Genomic DNA, 25891 nt, shown 5'->3' on the forward strand with positions numbered 1-25891 from the left:
TCGAACGATTGCGATGACGGTAGAGGATGTTACGTGCACCGTGTGTACCGTGTGCATCGTGCGTATGCATTGTGCGCATAATAGCTGTATTCGGGAAATTTAATAAATTATGTAACCGAGCGAGCGCTTTTACTAAACAAAAACATTATTTAAATTCGATACACGAATATAAGTGTATTAATTGGTTCTCCAAAGTTTGTTTTAAAAACAAATAATTGTATTTTTTGGTATAAAATATCTTAAATCCATCATCAAGTATTATCATTTTCTCTTGACAATTATGCATAAATAAAATGAAAAAAATTTCTAAAAATTATACGATATTGTATATATTAACATCCTTTTTATAAGATTATCCTCCAATCTGCGAGCACCAAAATTACAGACTTGACAAAATTACAAACATATTTGTAACAAGATAAATTCCATTTACAATTAATGCACACATTGACTTATTATAAACTTATAAAATAGTTATTCTACTTATGAATAAGATTAGATACATCCCATCTGATATATAAAATTCATATGGAATGTTTACAAATACTATCATTTTTTAGAAAGGAATAGATACATTACATACATATTTGTTTATATATTGTACTATTAATAGAAAATATATTAAAAGAAACTAATAAAAATATTTAAATGTTGAGAAACATTTGTAAATACTTACAGGCTTTGATAAAGTGACAATTTAAATCAATTTTTCTAAAATTGTAACAATACAATGCACACCTTAATAAAGTTTCATTTTATTCTATTTAAAATAAATATATTGTAATCATAAATTAACCCTCTATTGTTCCAATTAGTTTTTGAGGATTTGAGAAATGTTTGACAAATATAAATAAAATAAATACCTATATTTTTAAGATAAAAATGTAAATTTTTATATCATAATTTTGAAGTTATTAGTTAATGACGAAACAAAACCAATATAAAAAATGAAACAATAGCAAAAACTGGTACGAAACTCGAAGAGATTGAGAGTTAATACAAATGAACTAATTTTTACGTTAAAAATATCTGATATATATCTCATTAAATTGTACATTATTGTGTATTTTGATGTTAAATCCCATATGTTTATGATTTTGCATCAGGAACATATCTTTGCACCCAAGGGTTTTGCAGTACGTTCCAGTCTTTTTTGCTGTTGCTCTATTAACCGTTGTTCCCTTTCTCTTCTTCTTTGCTCTCGCAATACTTTGGTAGAGTCATTGAATTCGTCCATAGCATCTACTTCCCAAGCAGCAGTGTTTTCTTCCCATTCTTCCAATTCATTCTAAATTCATGATAAAAATGAAAATTTCTAGCATGTTACAAGTTTGCGTTCAAGTACAAGCTTACAGTCGGGACTGGATCCATGGCTGTGAATTTTGCAGTATTGGGAAATGAATTATCCACATGTTTATCCTTTATTAAAACTTTTGTCTGTCTAGTGATTCTTGGAGTCATGTCCTATATAATATTCAAAAATAGAGTTTATTAAGATGATATATAATATTCAAAAATAGAGTTTATTAAGATTTTGGAATTAGTTTTAAAATTACCTCAAAAAAGTTTAGTCGTTCTTCAGTAGGTACTTCAGGAGGTTTAACAACTTGTTGTCGATACTGCTCTATCTTTGCTTGTACCGTGTTAACTGGTTTATCTGGTATAACGACAACTGGATTCTCCTCCCATTTATCCCATTGTTCTAATTCCTTAAATAAGCAAAATTTGGTAAATATTATATTAAAGTTTGATTATATATAAGCGATAGTATTTCGTTATCTTTCACATAATCTACAAAAATAGTAAATAGCCGTCATAGCAAAATATATTTACACAATTGCATAAAGATGAACTGCATAAATAGATTCCTGCAATTTTTTACATACTTATAGTTGATAATGATAAATGATATTAAATAAAAAAAATGATATTCAATAAATAATGATAATTTTAAACATACCGTTGAGTTAGTTAAGACATTTGGTACCACACCGACCGTGGACAAGGGCTCGCAATCGCAGGACGATCTTCTTCGACGTCGAAGACAGCACATCGCACGCTTAAATATCCCGAAAAGCAGGACGAGCAGAGCCTTGAATCGATTTAGCAGAAATTCCACAGCCATTTTTTGTGATAAGTCGACCAGTGCTAACCTCTCCTCGGAAGACAGATATTTATGCCGATTACCGGAGACAAGATCGGCGGTCCATTTTGCGTATCGAATCGCGATAAAGCGTTCACATTCTCGTCTCGCGTCTTTCTCGTACAAGATATGACTTTTCGATAAATTTGTAGTAAAACTTGGGGGAGCCGCTTAAGTGACACATAACCTATGTCTCCTTTTTTTGGTTGAGCTGTCAGGCGACAGGTATCGCTCGAATCGACTTGAATATAACTTCGATTATCGAGATATGACGCGATATTGAGATATTTCTTGAACGAGAAGGTTTCGTCCGAATAACAGCCGTGTTAACATCTTACGCAGTTTTATTGTTATATCGACGCACAAATACAGGTATGTACTGAAATATCTAGATATTTATATATATCAAAAATTGATTTAAACATATATGCATTGTCAAAAATATAAATTGAATGCGGTAAGCAAAATGTGTTCGCTGTATGAAATATCGATATACGTGACTTTTGATTCTTCTTGCGTCCATTTCCCAACATTTTTGTATAAGTATAAACGTCTTATCTATCAAAGATTGACAAAGTAAGTCACGAAATCAAAAGATTATTTTTTTTATCAGAGGTCGGGGCTTAATTTTCACTTCTTGCGCACGAATTATATTGTTATTAAATGTCTTTTGCATTTATAATCTTTTTATAATCTTTTATAATCTTTTATAATCTTTTTTCAGATTCAGCATTTAACTTTAGTGACAATTATCAAGAAACTTGATTACGAATTAAAATCGCAGATATATAGAGAGAGATAGCGATGGATCATAACTTGATATATATGAGATGTACCATATACTATACTATACTTTATTATACGCTGTGTATGTGTATGTGTTAAGCGCGCGTGCATTTTTCACGCCTGGCGCTGCGGTCGTATTGGCATTTTTCATACGCGGCGCACTTCACTCCATTGCAATAAACAGCTTGATCTGCAAAGAAAGCGTGATTGTATTTTTCGCGGTAAGTTTGTAAATTTAAATTTAAGTAACAGATCCAATTTTTATAGATTTATATATATTTATATATTATTTATATATTATTTATATATGTATTCGTATATACATTTAAATATGTATTTAAATCCATATAATTAGTATAGGAAAATAAGATTTAAAAATTTTTATACATACTGCTCGAACCCTTGTATCCGCCATCGCTGCCAGTGTTTATGGCACTCGATTGGGCGCATGACGTGGAACTGCATTTATTCGGACAGCATTTTTGATTGAAGGGACATTGCTCATCATTCATACATCTCGGGGTACAGTTTGTCACGGTATTTCTCAGTGGACAATTGCCGCTTCTATCTATATAGAGAGAACGATTGCAACGTAATACAGTTAATAATGAGAATTCATTCTTGTCAATTAACACTTTTATATAGAGTGAGCATTTCTTTTGTAAATTTTTTAAAATCTACAGTTTAAATATTTACTTATTCGTTATCAATTCTTCAATGTGTATACACGAGTACAAACATTCATTGCTGACGCATCGTTAGTGACAGCCAATGCGAAAATATAATTGAATATTACGTTGCTTAAATGTCCATTAAAATTTCTGCAGTGCAACGTCATTCTCTTTATTTTGATTCGCAAGAAAACATTTTAATAAATATAAATCTAAGTTATATAATTAGTTTTAAATTTATTTGTTCATAGAATGTTTCCAATTTGAGAATAAATAAATATAGTATTTTTTATCTATGAAACAATTAATTCTCTTAGAGAACAATTTAAGATATTAATAGAATTTTTTGCAAACTAAATTTCAGTGCGGTTAGAAAAGCAACAATAAAGATTATTCATTTCTAATTTAAAATCAATTCTATTTTAACAAAATTTTTATTCAAGTTATTAAAATATAAAAATTGTGATAGATGATTTCCCCGGAAATTTCTAAAGTTGAGAATTTTCACACATGGAAAAATTGGCATTTCGAAATTTTTTAATTACTAAAAAAGAATTTCAAATTTTATATCAAATGACATTGTATGTCTATTTTTATCGAATCTTGGAAAACATTGTGTATAAAACAAGAGAGCATAAACGCAGTATTTAGAATAAAACGGGTTTTTCCATCTTCATATATGAGATGTATGCAAAATTGCACACGTTTACAATTATTATTTCCACACATAAGTAATAGCGTTTACAGAACACACTTACGAAACTGAGCAAACGTGCTAGCAATTAGCAGCATCAGCATCACGATCCTGACTAAACTTGCTGCAAAATATAAATATTATATTATATACATATACAATAATATATTATATTATATACATTATTATATTAATATTATATTACAATAAATTATAAAATATAAGTTTTTTTTTATTAATTTTTATTTTTTTATGATTTGTAATAATATATAATAATATAAAATTGTATTAACGATGAACACACACATATAATGAATTACACATATAATATTATTATATTATATGTAATATTTATTTATGTTTTGCATAACTATGCATACATATGTAACTGCAAAACATAAAAAATTAATCTGATACTTTTGTCATGCAAATAGCGCGAAATACATGTTCACTCTTTAGTTCTTCGTGTCATGATTCAAATATATGCTAATAATGTTATGTAGAAGTTGCGTATTACATTTTGCTGCGGAGAAGTGCGTAACTAATGTCGATTGTTACTTTCAAGGTTACGAGGCGTTTAAATACTTACGGTTCATTTTATGAGTTGTTCTCGAATACTTGATTAAAATTCTGCGCCTCACGACTTCGATGAGACTTTTAAACGCGTGACGATAACAGCATCGACTTTTAAATACTTTCCACCTCTACTTTGACATTGGACAAGTAAGAGTGGAGAGTGCGGAATACATCGTGATATATAGTGCATTTATAATGTGATCAGATTCAGGAAAATATCAAATATATTTCACTTGAACTTGAATGTTTTTTTATATGTTATTTATGTGACATTTACATTGACGTATATAATAGCAGTGAAATAAATAAGAGATTATCAGCCGCTATGCAATCACGTATCTAATTGATATTATAATTTTTCCTGCTTTTTATAACGAAATATCTATTTGCTTTTTTTAAATATTATGTATCTACTTAATTGTAGATGTTTTCTTGATTACAATCGAAGATGATACTAAAGGTTTAAAAATTCTTGTATCATTTATGATTAGTTTAATATACAAAATGTCTTTTTATATTTTAAATATTACTTATAAATAATATTTTATTTTCTTATTATTTTGCAGTTTGTTTTCATATTTTCAAATTTATATGAAGTTATTTACCAAATTAAACTTAATTAAAGCTCTACATCTATATCGAAAGCTTCTTGACATTCTAAGGTCTCAAAACATATCAATAGATGCGCCATTGATGATAAGTACATTTTTCTTGATTGCTGTATTTTACACAGCCTTGGCCTTTGTTATATCATCCTAGGATTATTGATGAGCAACAATTTATTAAATATTTCTTTAAGCCATTTTAATATTTTTTTATATATAGTTATATATATATATATATATATATATATATATATAGTTATATATATATATATATATATATATAGTTATATATATATATATATATATATATATTGAGATATAAATTTTATTAATTAATATTTTTTAATATTTATTGAAAAATTTATCTTATAACATAGCAGATAGATTAAAACAATACAATTTAAACTATCTTATTGATTAACAGTCTCTCCGTCTAAAAAAGTTATCGACCGATTAAACATGTTTCCATGATGATTTATGATCCATAAAAATTAGCTAAAAATTAAATTATAAAATATAATAATAATAATAATAAAATCATAAATATTTCTTCTTTCTTAATACAGTAATTATTATATTAAGTTATACAAAATGGAATGATGTTAATAAATCAAATATAAAATTATAGCACAAATCGAGTTTATATATATATTTGTTATATCATAATTATAGTAGAGATAAAGATGTGTGAATTAAAGAGAAAGAGCGAGCGAGAAAAAGAGAGTAATCTCTTTAATAATTATCGTAATTATTTCCAAAACGCGAAACAATCGGTTGAACCGGAGTTTCGATAGATTCGAATGTCTCGACCATTGGCTTTTGGCAAGCTAAAGCCCCACATCTGTTTTTACAGCACTTCAGGCTTCCTCTACAATCGTTGTCGCTGTTACAAGTCGACGAACATACCCATCTTCCTGTCGGTACCGATGGGCAAGATCCTGGTTTTTCTATACAAAGCAAAATTCAATTTTTTATATAATTATAATTATGATTATTTTTGTAGTTATATAATTTTTATTATATAATTTCTTTATTCTATAATTTGTTTGAATGTTTCTGTGAACTTTATATATATATATATATATATATATATATATATATATGTGTGTGTGTGTGTGTGATATTAATTTATTATTTTCCATAAGTTTATAATAATAAAAATAATAAATCAATTATGGAGAAACTTGTTTTTTTTCTTTTCTTTTTCTGAACATTTTTTATTTATTAAAATAGAAAAATAGAAAATATTAAATAAATATAAAACTACTTATATTAGATTCACAATATAATTTATTAGATATATTATATTAAAATGATACTGAAAATTTTGTTGTGAATAAAAATATTTAAGAATAGTTTAATTTATTAAGTTACAATAAATTTAGTTTTATTGTAATTTTTATTATTTATATTGAATTGTAATTCTTAAATACAATTTTTAAAATTGTGCATCGATGTTATTGTTTCAGATCAAAAAGTCTAAGAGGCTGAGAAAGTTACCTGTTTGGATATGTTGTTTCATCGTGACAGGCATGGAGCAAATGGAACCACCACATCGGGTCGGACAACATTTGCCAATTCCAGCGCAATGTGCGTCAACGTAGCAGGAACGTCCGCAGAATTGTACAGGTAAGGCAGGTGGACATGAACCTGCTTTTGCTACATATCTGGTTTGTGTTTTGGCGATAGAAATTATCACCATAAAGACTAGAGACAGGACTAGCAACTTCATTTTTTTGTTGCTCTGAACACTGTGGCACTTCGTAATTTTGCTTGGGAAGAGGCTAAATGCAATATATACATTTTAAATTAATATATAATATATTTAAAACGATAAATATGAATTGGAAAATTTAATTTGATGATAGAAGAATGTTTGCTATAAATATTAAGCTTTAAATATATATATAAATATATATATATATATATATACATAATAAATTAAATTGGATTTTGAAAAAAATATCTTCAAAATTTTTATTTTGTGTTACAATAATAATTATATTAAACAATAAATAAAATAGATATATATTTTTCCAAGATAAAATATTTTAAATAAATTTTTTCAGAAAATAATGCTTTCCTTATATTTGTTTTATCAGCTATTATTTCAATTAAGAAATATAGATTGTTGTGATACAATAATTCTTCTTATTAACTGAATCTAAATCATTTTTATAAATTTAAAAAATTAATGGATTAAAAGAATGATGAATGATTGATTAATATTAGTAGAATTTGATAGAATTTAGATTTTATGATATTATTTTATTCAATGTTAATGTAACACTAACATAAGACATTTCTTATACTCTATCATGACTTATCAATTCATCTTTTGACTTTTACATCTCTTGACCTCGACTTTATTTCTCACCATTTTATAATGCGTAAGACACTATTTATACGATTATTAATACGATAATTACGTTGATGAAAAAACGACACTTTTCACTCTATATTTAAAATATACTAATTGTATATGTCATACTTTTTTACTTGAGGAGTACAGCCGGACGTAAATGCGATCAAAGTCTTTTCGTTTTTACCATTCAACAGAATGGTTCTTCTGATATATATGTCTACCATTAGTCAGCTTCATCATTCCCCCTCCTATATCATTGCTTACTTTTGCACACACTCTATACAATATCATGTGTGTGTATATATGCGTTTAAAGATACATACATCTGATATAATTAATATAATTTATATATATATATATATATATATATATATATATAGAAATATTTTATTATTTATTATATATAATATCTATTTTTTCAAGAAAAATGTTATGAATGATTTTTTCAAAATTATAATAATATATGTATAACTAACTATATATATGTTATGCAATCCTGATATGTCATAGAAATATTTGTATAATTAATTTTGATTTGATCAAGATTACAAATATTTGAAATTCTAAAAAAATATTTTTATAGGATAAAAATAATACTTTTTTGGCAATTTCATCATGATTAATAAATTTCTTTAACTGTTCTTATATTAAAAGATTATTTCTTAATATTATGCTTTTACCAGATATACTTTTGAATGAGAATGTATGTTATAATCAAAAAATGTTGGTGGTAAACCGCAATCATAATTAGGAATCTAATAAATTGACCGGAAGGAAAGACGTGGTTTTCGAACTGTTGTTAGTCGAGACTGTTTCCTTCGTAATTCTGACGAAAATACTTTATTTTCAAAAATGATAATTTGAAAAATTATTATCTTTCCTCTCAAATTATTATTTATATACAATATACATATGTAATGATATATATTTTTTAAAATTAAGATATTATTTTTCCTTGATAAAAATGTGATACGAGTAATATTTGATAGTAAAAAGTGGAGATTTTGGCGACTTGTGCTGGAAATAAATAACAACATTATATTATCTAATTTAGATAAATATAATAATATTAAGAGAGAAGAGGACAATTTTTCGGTATAATATTTGTTTATTATATTTAAAGAAGTAATATGGTTGTTCAAATTTTTAATTATGACGTTCGTTGCAAATATCAAAGTCATTGAACATAGGATTCTAATTATTATCTGATATTAAAATTTGATAATAAATTTGTTTATATTATACATAAAAAAGGAGAACTTGCATTAACGAATGATATTATATTTTTTCTTAAAAGATATTATATTATTTCTTTTAAAAATATACGGAGAAATAAAAATTAGACTTTGTTTTCTCTCTGTATATTTTTTAATAATATAATTACATATATAAATATAAAATAAAATTGTCGGCGGGCGTAATAAAAAATAGTATAAAATATTTACGAAATTATGCACTAATCTTAAAATTAACGATAAATGCATCCTTGGTACTCAAGCCTCTTCATACCTGAGAAAAATTCGAGACATATATAAAGAATATATGGATAATTGATTTAATTAGGACTAATTAATTTAACATGAATGTATCGCGTTCTAATGTTATATAAAAATAGTACAATATATTTTCGAAAATTAGATTCGATGTTTATATAATCAAAGTAGACGGGAGAATGGACGAAGAAGAAGAGTGGAGAAAAAAAAGTGCAAAGATGCATCTGCAATCCCCAAATATCTGTAATTTAGTATTCTATTATTGGCATTTCGAATGCAAATTAAACTCCTTTGCATTCGAAAATAAAACTTTTTTCCCTGATTATTTAAATGATTTTATACCAGTTATATTCTTTTCATGCGGAATAAAATCTTTTTTTGTTTCTGTATAATTTGTTTAGTCTAAGCCACATCTTGCATTCCAAAATTAATGGAAATATAATTGATTTTATAATGTCTTAATTTGCATGTAGACTAATCAAATTAACATCTTTTTTATACGAATAATATGATACGAGAAAGTTTGCATGTATCTTCGCATATTTTTGCAAATATTCACTGTGCATTTATAAAAATAGTTATGAGCAATAACCACTGTCTTGCACTAAACAATTATCTTTTTACGTGGATAGATATAACGTCATATATAATTAAACCGAGTACGTTACGATAGACGATATAAATGACTAATGTTAATTTTCTTTTTATTATTGATAATTCAGTCAATGATTTAATGCGTGAAAGAATCAATATATAATTCGTATGAGAACTTGTAAATGAATTTTTTACGTGTTTCAATTTCTGTTTTCTATTTCTTAGTAGTACCTGCAACAGATAATAAAAATATATTGAAAATAATTTTTTAAAATATAGTGTATATTTATAATTATATACGAGTATAGAGATATCAATATTTATATAATTATACTTTTATTGTGTATTTAGTATATTTTAATTATTTTTTAAAATTGCGAAATTGGACATTATTCATAGAGAATTGAGAAAGCTAATAAAACTCATATTTCAGCGATTTTGAATGAGTCAGTATCTCATGTGTCATAATCACTTTAGTTTTTCAAATGTTTTAATAGATAAAAATAAAAAAATTTTTTTCAATATGTATTTATTATGAGTTACAAGAATAAGTATGAATCATTAATATCTTTCTTAGCGATTTCTACGAAATTCTTGTAATCTTTTCTCTTGGCTTTTAATTCCTGGAGAGTTACAACAGGTCAGTATTTATAGATTCATTTTGTACATAGTTCAGATTAATGTATTGTTTAAGACTTATTGCATTTTTGAATATATGTATTTATTCGATTCGGAAAAAGAAATTTTAAATCAATTTTTTTATATTATTATAGTAATTGTGTCGATTATTGCTAATTAATTTTAATATAACTCCATGATTATTAATACATATTTTGCAATTATGATTAACAATCACAGAGTGTGTGTGTGTATATATCATCATTAAATGAAATTATATAACATGAATTATATAACATAAGTTATACCTCTCGGCGGCACGGGTGGCGCAGGCAATTTCTTTGGTATAGCGCCGAGGTCCTTGATAGTTTCATGACCCATATTAATAGCAAGGTTCATGTATTCCGGCATTCTAGTCTCGGTGGCCTCATTTATATTTTTCGAAATGTTCGTCGAATCCACCAGTACGTGTCCCTCGTCGTATTTCGTTCCGGTTGTCTCTTGACCTCGAATAATAAGCGCGGAATCGACCTCATCGATGTCAGACGGTCTCATATTTGTCATGTCGGAACATGCCTCGGCGATATCATCACCGCGATGTTCTGTGATCGTAGTTTCGCAATTTACGCGAACGGAATCGGCGGATACGGTTTCGCTGCTCGTGCAATCTGGAATGCACATTCCCGGTGGTGCAACTGGTGGCGTAAAATTCGACGTCGACGGATTGATGTTCGTGTAACTGTTGCCGGCGTATTTCGTTGCTGCGATTTCTTCTTGATTTTTGTCCAACGAGACATTCTGAATAAACTCGAGATACCTTGGATGTTCGCATGGCGAGCTTGGTGTCTCCGGTTCCCTCGGAGAACCATCCGCTTTAAACGCTGCGAAAGTTGAAGTGCAAATTTATACTGTTATATATTTTTGAAATCTTTGATGTTATGAACACGTTTAAAAGACGTCTAATAAATGTCCTTCAATCTTTCAAATGTTTTTTAAAACGTCTTCGGACTTTATGTTCTTGACATAGTTCGAGATATCTAGAACAGATAGAGAGATAAATGTATAATTTAATTAATTCCAAATTACCATGAACGGGTAAACCCGAAGGTGGAAACGCAATATAATGTTCGTCGCTGGCCCTGGACGGTGATTGTGTTTGTCGGAGATCGAGATCACGCGCGATAGAGGTGGTCGGTGATGGGGAATACCCAGACGCTGGTGAATATCTACCTGTGAACGGTTTAGGCGCAGGTGGTATCTCGTAAGAGCCCATGCCAGTCTTTTCGTCTCTGACATTTTGAAGCTGAAAATTTTGATAAAAATTTAACTTAATAATAGAAGATTGTGCGATATTTTTGTTCTTTTCTAATATATATTTTTAATCATATACTTTTTAGTCTATTTTTTTCTTCTTTTCTCTTCGAGTTAATCTTAGAAAATATAAAAAAAAGTTTTAATCACAAAGTTTTTTACAAGTGTGTTAAATATTATTCTTAATAACAAGCGTAACAGAAGAATACAGAAAATTTGAATAGTGATTGTTATTCCTTTGATCAATGGTGTAGTTATTTAAATTAAAATTGATAGGTTCTAATTTTTGATATATTGTGCACGTACTCTTCTGTCTTCGGAATCTGAATGGGTTCCACTATCGCCCAAGCTAGTGCCACTGCAACCACTAACAGTGCTCATTCTGCCAGAAGAGGATGAACCTAAGAGTGAAATTATAAATGAACACGTAACTAAAGTATCTAATTATTCATATATTTTCTTTATTATTAATCCACAAATTATAATAGTCTAAAAAATATCTAGAAAATGTTTAACTTTTTAAATATCTCTCAGAGAGATGTATTTCTTCTTCTGACATATCTTACAATTAGTTCTTTCTCGAACGCGACTAAATTATTATTTTAAATTTTAATTTTGAATTATAATGTTTTATTATATTAGATTATACTTACTAGAAACACTACGAAGACTTAAGCTGCTAACAGGTCTGCGATCAGTTAATCCACTGTTAATACTTTCAGATTTAATTGAAGACGAATCGGCAACAGTACTAACAGATTCTTTTGTATCTGTAATAAAATTCAGTAGAAAAATTTTAATTATTATTTCATTTCGACAATGAATCATACTAAAAATGATAAAAAAGGGTTCTAAAAGTACCGAATGGCGCTTACCTTTCTTCCCTTTGGAGAAGAATTTTCGTATCTTGTCGAAGGGCGTCGGAGTCTTCATCTCATCTTTCATTCTTTTTTGTATCCTGTCATATTCCTCTCTCATTGCCATAAGTTGCCGTTGTTTATCTTTGAAACTTTGCTGTACATCGTTTCGCTTCTGCCAGTTTTCAACGAGTCTCTCTACTTCGGATATTGTAAAGACGTTATTTTTGAAGTCGTTAATAATTTCCAAGAGCTCGTCTTGAGGACCTGACGGTTCTCTAGACTTGGTGCTGCTGTTAGACGACGTTCTGTTGTAGGAAAAATTCTGACATATTTTTTGGCAATTTTCATCTCTTGCTCCTGGTGAATTTTGATGGCACTCTTGACGGACGCCTTGCGTAGGTGTACCCGTTCGGGATTGCGATGGATTCGTCGTGCTCGTGTTAAGTATCTTTGAACCTTTAAATATACATTTTTGTCCCATTAGAAATTTGTTTCATGCATCAAATTGGATTCATGCATTCGCTTTAAAAAAATCAAATAAAAATGATTAAAAAATCAAATAATGGATTCATGTATTCGCTTTAAAATCAAATAAAAATATATAGTACATTATCTTATACAGTATTATTGAATTTTTTATAATTTATAGAAAATTTTAATTTGGCTTATATAAATAAAGAATCTATCCATATTTTTAAAGACGTAATATATTATAATAAAAAGAATTCATTTTATATATGATAATAAATATGACTATTTATGAAAAATTTTAAAAATGAGGCTTTTACCGGTGGAATGCATTTTCATGTAACCCTGAAAAGACAGATCCAGTCCGTTCGATATGGCAGTGGTCGTTGGTGTGGACGGTAATATTACTGGTGTAGGCGTCGGTACGATCGAATAATTCGCTAAGGTATTGTTCGTGGATGTATTAGCAATTGTCGTTTGTAGAGTCGGGGTCAGAGTTGTTACTGGTCTCGCGGTCGGTGGTACCAAGTACGCCTCGCTCAAAGGTCTCGGTCGACAGTAATCTTCTTTTTCGTTGCCGGTTTCATTCCCAACCGTTGACAGAACATCCGTAGTTGAATTCGTCCCTAAACATATTCATATTATCTCTTTCAAAGATAACACACACATTATTATAATTATATATGCTACTCAAGAATAATAAAATTGATTTAGTTTTACTCGATCGAATGTTTCCATCTTATTTTTTTTATGTAGAATTATCATTTGCCATTATTTGGCATAAAATTAAAAATATATTATGTCATTAAAAACGAACAGTCCTATATTCTACAAAAAGTCTTGATATTTTAATTATTCCATGAAAACAATGACTTAGAGTGGATGATAGAACCGTCGTATTTTCGTAATTATTATGATATTGGTGCAAATACCTGATGATCGGTTGTTCGTCTGACTTATGACTTTGAGATAGCTATACATGTTGGTGAACTCGTTCATTTGCTGGAATTTCGTCGACCGGAATCCAAAGTCACGCCCGAAACATGCAATGCAAAGTTAATGACATCGATTAATTCCATCGACCGATCGATTCTATGATTCGAAAATTATTAAATGAGTAACATGCGAATTCGCGTGATTTTTCTTCTCGAAATATTCTTGCTTCGAGATAAGCAAGGAAAGTTTTAAAAGTGAGATATTTTTCAAAAAGAAAATGAAATAATTTTATTCTTATTTTATCATATATTGAAATAAAGTTTATTTTTTTATTTATTTTTCTACATAATCTCTGAACAAACATTTCTTTTAAAATCTTGTCTCGCTGAGACAAATATTTGAATTGCTTGAAGATTATGCGAGAGAAATAAATAAGAAACAGACTTATCATTAAATAAGAATAAAGTTTTTATTTTTTCTTTTTTATATGTATCTTATATTTTTAAAACTTTCTTTATGAGACAAGCACGCGTGTAATAAGCGTCAAAAGTCTTGAGAGAAGCGAAGAATAAAATCTCGCGAAAGTACCGATTGTGTTCGACTATTTGCGACGTCAGTCTAAAGGCGAGGTTTTTGTACCATGTAGCCCCGCAGTTGATGAGCCAGTCTCGTATGTCCGGCTTGCTCGGCGAGATCGGTTGGAGTTAGATCGGAGGCATTCTTCAAATCGCATGCCAGATCGCCACCCGGACATTCTAGTAATTGCCATGCCAGTTTTTCTAGACCAAATCGTGCAGCGAAATGCAGCAACGTCGGAGTTTCCTCTGGACCTGAAATAAATTAAAAAATCGCGTTGTATCAATGAAATAGACTCGAATATGTAACTTGCAATTAATTATTAAATTAGATGTTACTTACTCGTATAATTTTTATGGGAAGTTATCATACCATTTGGAGCAGATAAGAGATTGAAGTAGGGAGGGATATTTTTCTGAAACGCATGGACCATCCAGTTGTCCAACTGTTCCCGATCGGTAGAACTGAAGCCAAAAGTCTGCAACGAATGGAAGAAACGCAATAATATTATTTATTATCGTATAATTTTTAAATTAAAAATCGAAAATTATATCGAAATTATCTATAATAGTAGTACATATGATTTTCCATTGTCAGAATTATTTTATAAAATAGCTATACTGGAATTGAATTTAACTTTACTACAATAGTTTGACGTTAAATTAAGTTAATCCTTAGAAATATGTGAATTAAATTACCTGGCACATAAATTCGAGGGGATTATCGTGTGCTCTGAGAATCTGATCTAGTTCTCTGAGTCTGCTTTCACATTTGACTTGTCTAACGCCGAGAGAAAATCCATTTTTAGATATCCTTACGCCGACTAACATGGACACTTCAAGACATCTTTCCGGAATAGAAAACTGTAGCGCGTAAGGATTTCTTCGTTTTACATTGCTTATATCGATAGCATCGCCACAACGATCAACAATCACTGAGACATTATCCTCGGAATTCAATGGATCATTTAACAAGACGATTATTTTGTTCTGACCCTGCGAACATATATATTGTTCACTTTTAGTTCTTGCAATATATATTTTCGAAAAAAAAATGTCAACAATTATACTTACTAATTTGACCTTTTTCGGATGCACGGAAAATGCAGTTTTGTCGTTTCTGAGAGCTGATGGCGGTGTAGTGCCCAGAGTGGCAACCGCCGCGCCTAACAATTCACTTACGAACATCGCATCCTGATCTTTGACGAAGAACTTCCTCCACCGATCGAAAGAAATCAAGCTGGACCTATGAGTGTCATTGATGTGCTCGTCTTGTACGCCCAACATCATCGCCAATACTTTCTCGGTGACTAGATGACTAGTGAGATGCACGGCATTTTCAGAATTAATTTGAATACGTTCCAGCAGTATTGGACACACAATAATGATTTGAAGACGAGACGATCGGATTTTCTCCTCCATTTTTGGAGCTATCGGTTCTTCGATCATCATATGACGTACTCTGAAACAATATATTATTAGCTTAGGCTCTCTAAAATTCAAGATTTTATCCAACTCAAGTACCGAGGATATTGCCTCAAAGCATTATACTTTTTATACTTACTTGAACGGGGGTCGTCCTTGTTGACGACTGATTTGCTCGAAACATCCAGTTAAATAATTAACCCACAAGTTGGAAGCCTCGCTGTCTTTGCTAGAGACAATGAGGACATCGTCTTCTGTGTGCCCGTCTCTCGATAAGACTGTTGCTGAATGCGACCCTGAAACAAGTAATTGAAATATTAAATTAATTGACCTAAGTATCTATAAGATTATTTTTTATATAGGGATATCAAATAAAACTTATATTTTTAGATGAAGATGTAAATGGTAAAACATTTTTGCTTTTGAAGCAGAAATGACTGAAAATTGTACATAATTTTATTCATAAATAATTATTAAATCAGATTTTAATTTTATAATATATATTTTTTAATTTTATTTAATTTTTATTTCGAACACAAATACATTCACAATTTGTTTGAGATTTTTCAATGCATTAGTTTATATTTTTATAATCATTCTTTAATTTATAGAATGTTTTCTGTATGTATGTCAACCTCGCATGGTTTATGTTTCTCATGACATACAAGGGATGTTTAATTTCGGATGACGCATATCACGGAACACGCAACGCGACTATAATATGTTTAATGAAATAATGTCGCAGATAACGCGGCTATTTCGTGCTACACGCGAAAACGATGACAGTAGGATGATGAAACGGTTTCATAAAATCCTAAACCTAAAAGCAGCACACAATGGCGCCAGTGATTCAATTGAATGAGTCGAATTTAATGTGATATTGTTGATATTATAATGCGGATACATTGAATTATAGATGATTATTTATTCTTTTTATTTAATTTTTATTTTTTATATTCAATATTAATATCTAGAATATAAGAAAAATATTGTGAGCATTTTTGTTAAATCAAATCTTTAAATCGACTACCGAAAAATTATATGAAGAGCATTGGTATTTCTCTTTTATACGTTTTATATATTTTTCTCTCTATAGAGTTTTTTATGTAATAAAAAATTTTATTAAGCAAATAACTGAAAATTATTTCGAATAAAGTATTTTTCGACAGAAGTAAATGAAAAAATTCCGTAATTTTATTCTATTAGCGGAATGTTACAATTTTTTTATTTCTATTACGTGAAGCGCGCGGCTTTCATTTTCGATATATGCTTTCTGTTTTAAATGAAATAAAATATAAAAATAAATTTCTGGTTTTGGCCTTTCTTTCTCTTAGCGCCTTTCTTCTTTAGAAAATATATTCTAAATTCTGATTCTTTTTCTATTTTATCTTGTTATTTTAATTGCGCATGAATAATTTTAAAACTATTTCAAGAATTTATTTTTTATTTAATATTACTGTAAATATTTTATTATGCATTATATGTTCAATATATATAAATTATTAACGTCACATTTTATAAATTCTATTACATTCTTAATTATTGTAGCGGTATCTAATAACTTTCATAAAACATTACAATGATAATATCGTGGAAAATACATTCGATTTATAACACACAATTGTAAATCGCTCTTTGGATGATAATAATTGCTGCAAAAAGATCAATGCATTCAAAGAGAAGCATGTCTGAATACTTTAAGACAATTCATTCTTTTCCAAATATCAAGACAATTCTTGTTAATAGTTCGCGTAATAATATGCATTTTAGGGAATTTATGTTATCTCACTTTAACTTACTTGTTAATGCGTAAAGATTTAAAAAATTTGGTCGATTTCGTCTTCTCGGTCGAGGGCTGACGCAAACATCGGCCATCATTTTTTTCAATATTTCTAATTGTACTTGAAGAATTCAATTGCATACGTTTTTGGAAGGCAAAACATTAAAAGCGCGTATTTTCTTTTTTCGCTTTCGTTTTAATTCCAAAATTTTAATTTCAATATTCTAATAACTCGAAATAATCACTAAATATATATCTCTACTGACAGTTGAGTAATACAATTTTCCGATAGTGATTTTCTAAAATAAAATTTTTATCTCTTTTAATCACACGAAGATGAGGCGGCGGATGACGAAGTACGACTGCTCGAACTGTCTCTGAAGAGGAAATCGTACCGTTTATTTCGAAGCCCCACCCCGAGTGTATTGTTTTCACGCTCAGCTTTAGAGGCGAATTAGGCGATGCCCATAATTTTTTTGTACGCGTGATGCATATTAAGTTGCGAATTCTCTATCTGAATTGTCTGTTCCTGTCTTTTGACTACGTCAAACAATGACAGTATTATACAATCGTGAGACGCATCTGTGCGATATAATTAGAGTTTCATTATGTTTTGTCAATTTAATTCATTCATATTTATTCATTTTGTGTGTTTTATCTAAAATATAATTTATTAAATCCATATAAAATGTCTAAGTTGCTATATATTACATTTTTATCAAAGGGTTTTGAAGATAATCTTTACCTTTAGAATATTTTTCAAGAGTCAATTGTCTAATGTAATTGTCTAATCCAATCACTATCTTTAGAGTGTTTTTCAAGAGTAAATTGTATAAATCTGCTAAAAAAATATATATTTTAATTTTTTTAAAATGTTTTTTTTAATTAATTTAATAGATAATATTTTTTGAAGAAAATTATAAAGATATTTATCATTTTTATAATTTTATTTTATTTATACAAATAAGTAAATATATTCTTTTTCCGAAATCATTAGAAATTTAATATATATATATATATATATATATATATATATATATATATTTTACTTTTAATTTTTTTTACAAAAGATTAAAAATTAAAATTGTTAAAAAATTTATATCTATATATATTTTTTTGTATATTTCTATTAATATTTTCGAAATACAAACCAAAACACAAATTTAAAATTTTCATGAATAAATTTTAATATATAAAAACTAAACAGAATATCTCTACTGACAGTTGAGTAATACAATTTTCCGATAGTGATTTTCTAAAATAAAATTTTTATCTCTTTTAATCACACAAAGATGAGGCGGCGGATGACGAAGCTCTTTGCTCTTTATTTTATTTCAAATATGTATTTTATGTTTTAAAAATATCATTTCTGCTGGGAAATAAATTAATAAATAATTAAAATTGTCATTGCAATTTTAAATATTAAATACAATGATGTGGATAAGTGATAAATAATTTGTATAAATAATAACGTTACTCATTTGTATTCAATTCACACATTGGTTTTGCATTTAATTAAGCATCTGTATTATGCATTGAATATATCAGAATATATATAGCTGACACACACGTTTATAAAAAAAAATTAGTATAAGAAAGATACATTATAAATATGTAGTGACAAGAACTAATTTTATATTTTTATTACTATAATAAATATTTAACTATGAGATATATGAGATGTTTCGCGATTTATATGCAACTATACTATTTCATTTCATTTGTAATTAATTTAATAACAAAGTAATTAATAATAATATTAAAATCACTGTATTATACTCTTAATTAAGAGTTTTATTACAGCGATGGTTAAAAGTGAGAGGATATTGAAAAATAATCACCAAAGTACTCGACGCTCCTTTTGGCGTAATAATCTTCAGCTTTTATCCTCATTTTAATTTTGTTGTTGTAATTTTTATAGAATTAATTCTATGTAATTCATTGATTTTATCCACTCATTTCGAAGCACTGGAAAGAACGTATCATCTACGATTGATTCGATGATAAAACACTCTCGCATCAAGAATAAAAATTAAAGTAGAATCTTATGTGAATTTAAATTTAATGAATATAATATGCTATAAATATTGTTATACACTTTTTAATATTATTTTAATAGGCATGTCGTATCAAAAGTTTAAAACTCATTGAAATTGCTAATAATTCACCGACACGCGGATAAAGAGGATAAAACCGATCTCGAACGTAAGGCGTCGCAGGACTGAATAGACATTCCAGTGCTCCTCAGAGATGCATCGACCATCGCGCAATGCTTATGTCTGGCGCAGGCGCATCGACAAGACGATATCGTTCGTAGAGAGAGATTTTTTTGAATCCAGATGATGATCTATCGATTTTATATTTTATCACAGTGAAATGAAGAAATAATAAAAAGTACATAATTTTAATATAAATATAAAACTACAATATTTTAGAAAGAGAATTATTCTCTTTTTTTACAATCTTTTATTTTAGTTTATTCAGTTATACGATAAAAAAAAGATTTTTTTGAAGTATATTACCGATCAAATAATATCGAAATATAAGTAGAAGATATATTTTTTTTTAGATTAATAACAGAAAAGAAATGATAAAGTAATCATTGTTTATTCCAATTATAATAATTAAAAACTAATAATATTATATCTTAATTTTTTTCAATTTTCTACATTTTATTTATGTGATTTTTTATTTTATATTTACTATTTTATACAAATAGATAAGTAATATTTGTTATGCAATAATTTAATTAAGTAAAAATTATGAGTTTTGAAACTGTTTCCAAAACAACATAAGAAAACAATAAAAAATGCAATAATTTAATAATTGTATAGAAAAGAGAAAGAGAACATATCAACTGATTGTGAGAACAAAATATCCCACAGTTAAATCGCATCTTTAATATTTTAAATTCTATGTTTTACTTGTTTAGATTTATAAAATAGTATATTATTAATTACTGACACAATTATTTACAATATAAAATTAAAATTTCTTATTTATAGTTAAAAAATTGTAAATAATAATTGACAGAAATAGTAAATATTATTTATCTATTCATATCATATTTGAACATAACAAATATTATATAAAGATAAGAAATGTACAGAATAATATAATGCTCTTTTATCATCCATCTTCTTAATAAAAAGACCTAATACAAACTTCCTAAAAATGGAGACTTAATACAGAGGTCCTATTCACTGATGAATCGAAATTCTGAATTTATGTGTCGCGGCTTTTAAAAAACGTTAATCATTTATCGACTCTTTATTTCCGCCGCTCCTTCCTTCAAATCGCTTATCGCTTATAATCAATAGTTAATTATATATATTATACTTTAATGATTTTTCAATAATGTAGTTAAACAAGTAGAAGTATAAATTATATTATTTTGGGATGCAAAAATAGAACAATATTATCTGTATTTCGATTCGGTTTTTTCCACGATCGTAAATCAAATATCCTCATTTTTTCCGCATTTATATATTTATAAATATATTCATAAATTACATTAACAATATAAATTTTCATCCGATTATGAGTAACGAAAGAATTTTTTATATCTTCTTTTTAAATACCTTAAATTCTTTTATACAATATTCGAAAAATAGAATTACTTAATACAATTATTTCAGATAGCATTCTATATTACCCCATATTAATGCATTTATTTTTCGTATACACATTGTATGTACATAGCCAAGCATTTGATATAAAAAAATTAGACTGCCTCAATTAATCAGATTAGAGAAGAAGACTGAGTCATTCGGTAGACTCGACAGACTGATTAGGGAATAATAATCGTCTTGAGGTCTATGAGAGCAGTTCTCGGTATCTTACACTCGAGATTATCTCCGTTACATTTGCATTGCGTATCGTACACGGCTCATTAACATGCTGAGATTCGGGCGGAGTAATGTTTCATCTTAAATTAGACTTGAAAAGAAATTGACTTATTTAATTTTTATGTTTATTTTAGATTTTATAAAGCTATACAGAAAGTATTTAGAATAATATTTTTGCGATATGCTATTTGTAGAAAAGAAAATACAAATTAATTAATAATTACAGAAGTACAATAATGCAATATCCGTGCACAGATCAAAAATATGAGTAAAAATAAAAAAGCAGTAAAAATAATATTTTTATTAATATTTTTATTTTATTTAGAAAAAGTAAGTTGAATTATATGTATGATTTTTTAGTTGTAATATATACTTTATTAGTATATATGTTACGTGATTTTATGTAACGGGCCACTCATAGTGCAGCTATTTTATAATAAATTCAGGAATAACAAACCGCGATTTTTCTCGCGAAAAACGCAATGGATATATTTGTACATTTCAGGAATGCAAAACGGATACGAAATCATATACGCCAACGCGATGCATATAACTGTTGCATTCTGAGCATATGTGCTGTTTATAAATTTCTCGGAGGGACGGAAGAGACGATAACTCGGCGGCATTTATAAGTTCCCCGGTTTCTCGGAAATCTCGACTGACAAGAGAATCATTAGTCATTACGCGGAATAATGACCGATAAAATTTTCCCATTGAAACGCAAGCTTCGATTATATAGGGTATATCCCAGATACTAGATAAATCGAGACATTTTTTAATACAAATTCTCTAATCAATTTGAAATAAATTATTCCTTGATATCAGAAACGCGTGATTTCTATTATAGTTTAATATTAAACTATAATAAAAATTAAAGTTTTTGAGAATTAAGTTTTAAAAGTACAAATATGGTGTGTGTACATTTTATATATTTCTTAAAAAATGCAATAAAATCTTTTAATTCCTATAATTATTTCTTTTTCATATTTTTTATTCATATTTTATTTTTATTTATAGAAAAATAAATCTACAGATATTATCCAGAGAAACGGCCCGCATTAATCATGGTGGCGCCAGTTATATTTAGCTCGCTAGGATCTTTGAGAAAGGATATGTAGTTAGAAATTCTAACAAGCTTATAGAGATTTAATCTTTCAATGAACTATGATCCAATGATACAGCAGAATTTAAAGAATAGCTTGTTATTTCTAATTATGAATTTTATTTTTCTTATCAGATTTCTTTTAAAGTATTCCTCCATCTTGTCTGTTATAGGAATTTTCGTAAAAATTACTTTAAAATTTCTTAAGAATTTATTGTGTGATATATGCACAGAATGTCACAGATGTATCAAATTATTTTCTACTTATGAGTTCTTTGATCAATTTGAGGCTTATTTTTTTCTCTCCTTATAAATTCAAAGTTTCCTCATCAAGTTTAAAATTTTAAGGAATCTGTTTAGAAATAATTTTAAAATTATGATCTCTTTCTTCTCTCCTTTTTGAGTTAAAATATGATAACTATTTATAGATAAATATAATCGTCACGATACCCTGTAATCTTTCCGTAAAACAAATAATATTTTCCTATTTATCGATACACGCATATATCTTATTTTAAATTAGAATAAATAGAAATGCACGTTCCCACGTCGTTTTAGTTTGTATTATACCTTCACCGATGATCGCTATATAAAATTAAATCGCATTTCTAAATTGCATTTCTAAAAGAACTTTGACAAATCCTTCAATTCAATCCTTCATGATAACATGAAATATGACATATTTCGTTCATTCTCTCTTTTATTTGATGTTTCACATTAACATTAACATAAAATAGAAGAGATTTTCTTCGGATTTTTTAGCTTGACATTTTATAATATTTTAAAAATTATGAACTATGCATCTGCAAGAAAAGAAATATGGTGAAGCTACTCATTGTTCTTGGACACATATTCTAATGTTGATAGATTTTACAAACAACTCTTTGTTTACAAACATGAATTTATATAAATCCGAGATAAATAAATGTATAATCTTGTTATACGTGTAATATACACATCGAATTTTATACAAAAATCTTCCGTATAGATCCTTTATATCATAAAAACATACGTTATTTTTAAAATAAAATTTTCCCCCCAAAAACAAAAAATTAATTACGTTATATTTATTTCTTTAAAATTGTATTTTTATCTTATTACATAACATGTTATAACATGTCTCCAATAATATGCAGAATACATAATTTTTAAACGTTTACTGAGATACGTAGTTTGATAATAAATATGACTTAATCGACTCGCGGACAATTAGAAGACTCGATAAAACGAACGAGAATAATCGAAAAGTAACAGCGGATGTAACTTTTGGTTCACTAACAAATCGTAGTTGCCGGACATCGCGTATTGACCAATCAAAGCTCGTTTATATACTTGATGATCGTTTCAACTCCGATCACGCCTCTCGAATCCCTTTTCGAGCACAAATTTAAATTGACATTCGAAATCAAGCAAATCCAACGTATTTTCAGCAGAGAAATTGCCGACATCGCTAGTTCGATTCCGGAATATTTTATTATAGATTTAATCGGTTTTTAATCTTTTTTGTCTTTGTACGCACGATTGTATCGGTTTAATTACATAGATTGGTGTCTTAATAAGAAAAAATTAAAATAATTAGAATGAAAGTATGTTTACATATTTATGAAACATTACATATTTTATCGATGCAATATTAATATCTTTTAATATATTCTTTAGTATTAAGATTTATATTAATATTTATTAGTGACAACATTTTTTTATTAATATTATTTATAATTTTTCAAGAATTCTAGAAAGCATAATTATGAGCTCTGATTGTTAGATAAATATCATTAAGTATATATTTTTGGATAAGTTTTTTCGATAAAACTTTTTTTTTCATAAAAAGATTAGCTCTTATTTTGTTGATTCTGTTCTTTGAACATGTTATGATTAATATATGAAAATTCTTAAAATAGTTCTTTTTATATATTAGAATTGAAAAATATAAACAATTCATAGTTTACAGATGTTTCGCTTTTCGGGTTTCTGGATAAAATCTCGGAGAACGTAAACATTTATAGTAAGGATAAATATCGAAGCAGGAAGATACTCTTTCTTTTCGTCCGGATGTTTTCGTCAATCTTCGAACGACGACATACGTACCGCCGTCATGGTAATCTTTAATAACATCGAACAAAATAGATGCGCAGATATAACAAGTGGAACACAACTCAATATGCAGACTCGAACATTAATTGCACTAATTACATCGTTGCGATCCGAGCGGTTTAATTAACACAATTTTAGAACTTGATGCTTGAGAGTAGGATAATTAATGATGATTAATTCCATGAAGATGTGTTATCTGTCAATTTTATTATTCATACACGTACGTGAAAAATCAAGATAAAAATAAGGATGAAAATAAACACGAAAAATTTTTCTTAAACTCGCGTTATTATTTATCATCAAAATATGCGCTATGTAAAAGATGAAGGATTATATTTAATTATTATACATTGTAATTGTCTGATTAATTGATTAAGTATAAGTCTCTTTAATTTAATTATTTTTGAAGCTATATTTTTATCACGTCGGAGAGATCGGAACGACGCGACGCCTTCTGGAACTTAACTGTCAACGCCGGAAGCGTTAGATCTGCGCTGGGGTAACACCAGGAAGTACAACCGGTAAATAATATGAGGATAGAATCGAATATGCCTGCAGAATGCTTAATCTTGCGGTTACTGACCCGTCTGTCTTCCAATAGATTTATGCGGCTCGGTTTATCGTTCAGCACATCCATTTTATTGGATATCACGCTACAAGTTGATCTTTGAAACACATATATAACGTATTTTCATACATTTATGTAAATCTGTATGAACGATGTTAAAAATACTGAAAAAACGTAATTGGTTCTCTTACTTGTATATATATATATTAGAATTGTTATGGGTGCTATCTGAGGAATGATAACTCTATACATACACAAAGAGACAAATCGGAAACATAAAATTTCTTGACACAAGATTTTGTTAAAAAAAAATAAATTTTCAAAATTGAGAAATTTATAATATTTTTATATATAAATCAAGCAAAATATTTGATAATAG

General features: G+C 28.0%; 4 protein-coding genes across 9 annotated transcripts in view; all 4 read right to left on the reverse strand.

Annotated features, from left to right (window-relative positions):
* Nucleotides 1-939: 939 nt before the first annotated feature.
* Nucleotides 940-2362, reverse strand: LOC105252374 (receptor-binding cancer antigen expressed on SiSo cells). The gene is made up of 4 exons (XM_011259716.3): nt 1961-2362; nt 1557-1709; nt 1354-1464; nt 940-1288 (listed from the first exon to the last, which is right to left on the reverse strand). Exons 1-4 carry the CDS (start codon nt 2123-2125, stop codon nt 1103-1105), a joined length of 615 nt encoding a protein of 204 aa, XP_011258018.1. The 5' UTR covers nt 2126-2362; the 3' UTR covers nt 940-1102.
* Nucleotides 2363-2469: 107 nt separating this feature from the next.
* LOC105252376 (waprin-Thr1) lies at nt 2470-5015 on the reverse strand. 2 transcript variants are annotated; one of them, XM_011259720.2, is made up of 4 exons: nt 4884-5015; nt 4359-4418; nt 3330-3497; nt 2470-3119 (listed from the first exon to the last, which is right to left on the reverse strand). In XM_011259720.2, exons 1-4 carry the CDS (start codon nt 4888-4890, stop codon nt 3025-3027), a joined length of 330 nt encoding a protein of 109 aa, XP_011258022.1. In that variant the 5' UTR covers nt 4891-5015; the 3' UTR covers nt 2470-3024. The 2 variants fall into 2 exon arrangements, with proteins under 2 accessions (XP_011258022.1, XP_011258021.1); XM_011259719.2 differs by having other exon boundaries at nt 3321-3497; nt 4884-5011.
* A 1114-nt stretch (nt 5016-6129) lies between these two features.
* On the reverse strand, nt 6130-8079 carry LOC105252375 (waprin-Phi1). 2 transcript variants are annotated; one of them, XM_025410364.1, is made up of 3 exons: nt 7770-7954; nt 6976-7259; nt 6130-6422 (listed from the first exon to the last, which is right to left on the reverse strand). In XM_025410364.1, the coding sequence occupies exons 1-3, from the start codon at nt 7793-7795 to the stop codon at nt 6208-6210; spliced, it is 525 nt and encodes a 174-aa protein (XP_025266149.1). In that variant the 5' UTR covers nt 7796-7954; the 3' UTR covers nt 6130-6207. The 2 variants fall into 2 exon arrangements, with proteins under 2 accessions (XP_025266149.1, XP_025266148.1); XM_025410363.1 differs by lacking the exon at nt 7770-7954 and adding an exon at nt 7967-8079 and having other exon boundaries at nt 6131-6422.
* A 1115-nt stretch (nt 8080-9194) lies between these two features.
* Nucleotides 9195-25891, reverse strand: part of LOC105252378 (phosphoinositide 3-kinase adapter protein 1) — a 41485-nt gene continuing 24788 nt past the window's right edge. For 2 of the 4 annotated variants that reach the window (XM_011259726.3, XM_020027871.2), the window contains 13 exons: nt 16260-16416; nt 15770-16157; nt 15395-15691; nt 15039-15174; nt 14760-14950; nt 14117-14186; nt 13505-13810; nt 12732-13172; nt 12510-12626; nt 12163-12257; nt 11632-11848; nt 10854-11426; nt 9195-9349 (listed from right to left, as the gene is read on the reverse strand). In XM_011259726.3, coding sequence (XP_011258028.1) covers nt 9309-9349; nt 10854-11426; nt 11632-11848; nt 12163-12257; nt 12510-12626; nt 12732-13172; nt 13505-13810; nt 14117-14186; nt 14760-14950; nt 15039-15174; nt 15395-15691; nt 15770-16157; nt 16260-16416 — 3029 coding nt within the window. In that variant the 3' untranslated portion in view covers nt 9195-9308. Of the gene's footprint in view, nt 10159-10853; nt 11427-11631; nt 11849-12162; nt 12258-12509; nt 12627-12731; nt 13173-13504; nt 13811-14115; nt 14187-14759; nt 14951-15038; nt 15175-15394; nt 15692-15769; nt 16158-16259; nt 16417-25891 lie in introns of all 4 variants that reach the window. The other 2 variants (XM_025410362.1, XM_020027872.2) reach the window with 2 other exon arrangements.

The sequence above is a fragment of the Camponotus floridanus genome, unplaced genomic scaffold (assembly GCF_003227725.1).
Source record: "Camponotus floridanus strain SB8 unplaced genomic scaffold, Cflo_v7.5 scaffold31, whole genome shotgun sequence".
NCBI classification, from domain to species: domain Eukaryota; kingdom Metazoa; phylum Arthropoda; class Insecta; order Hymenoptera; family Formicidae; genus Camponotus; species Camponotus floridanus.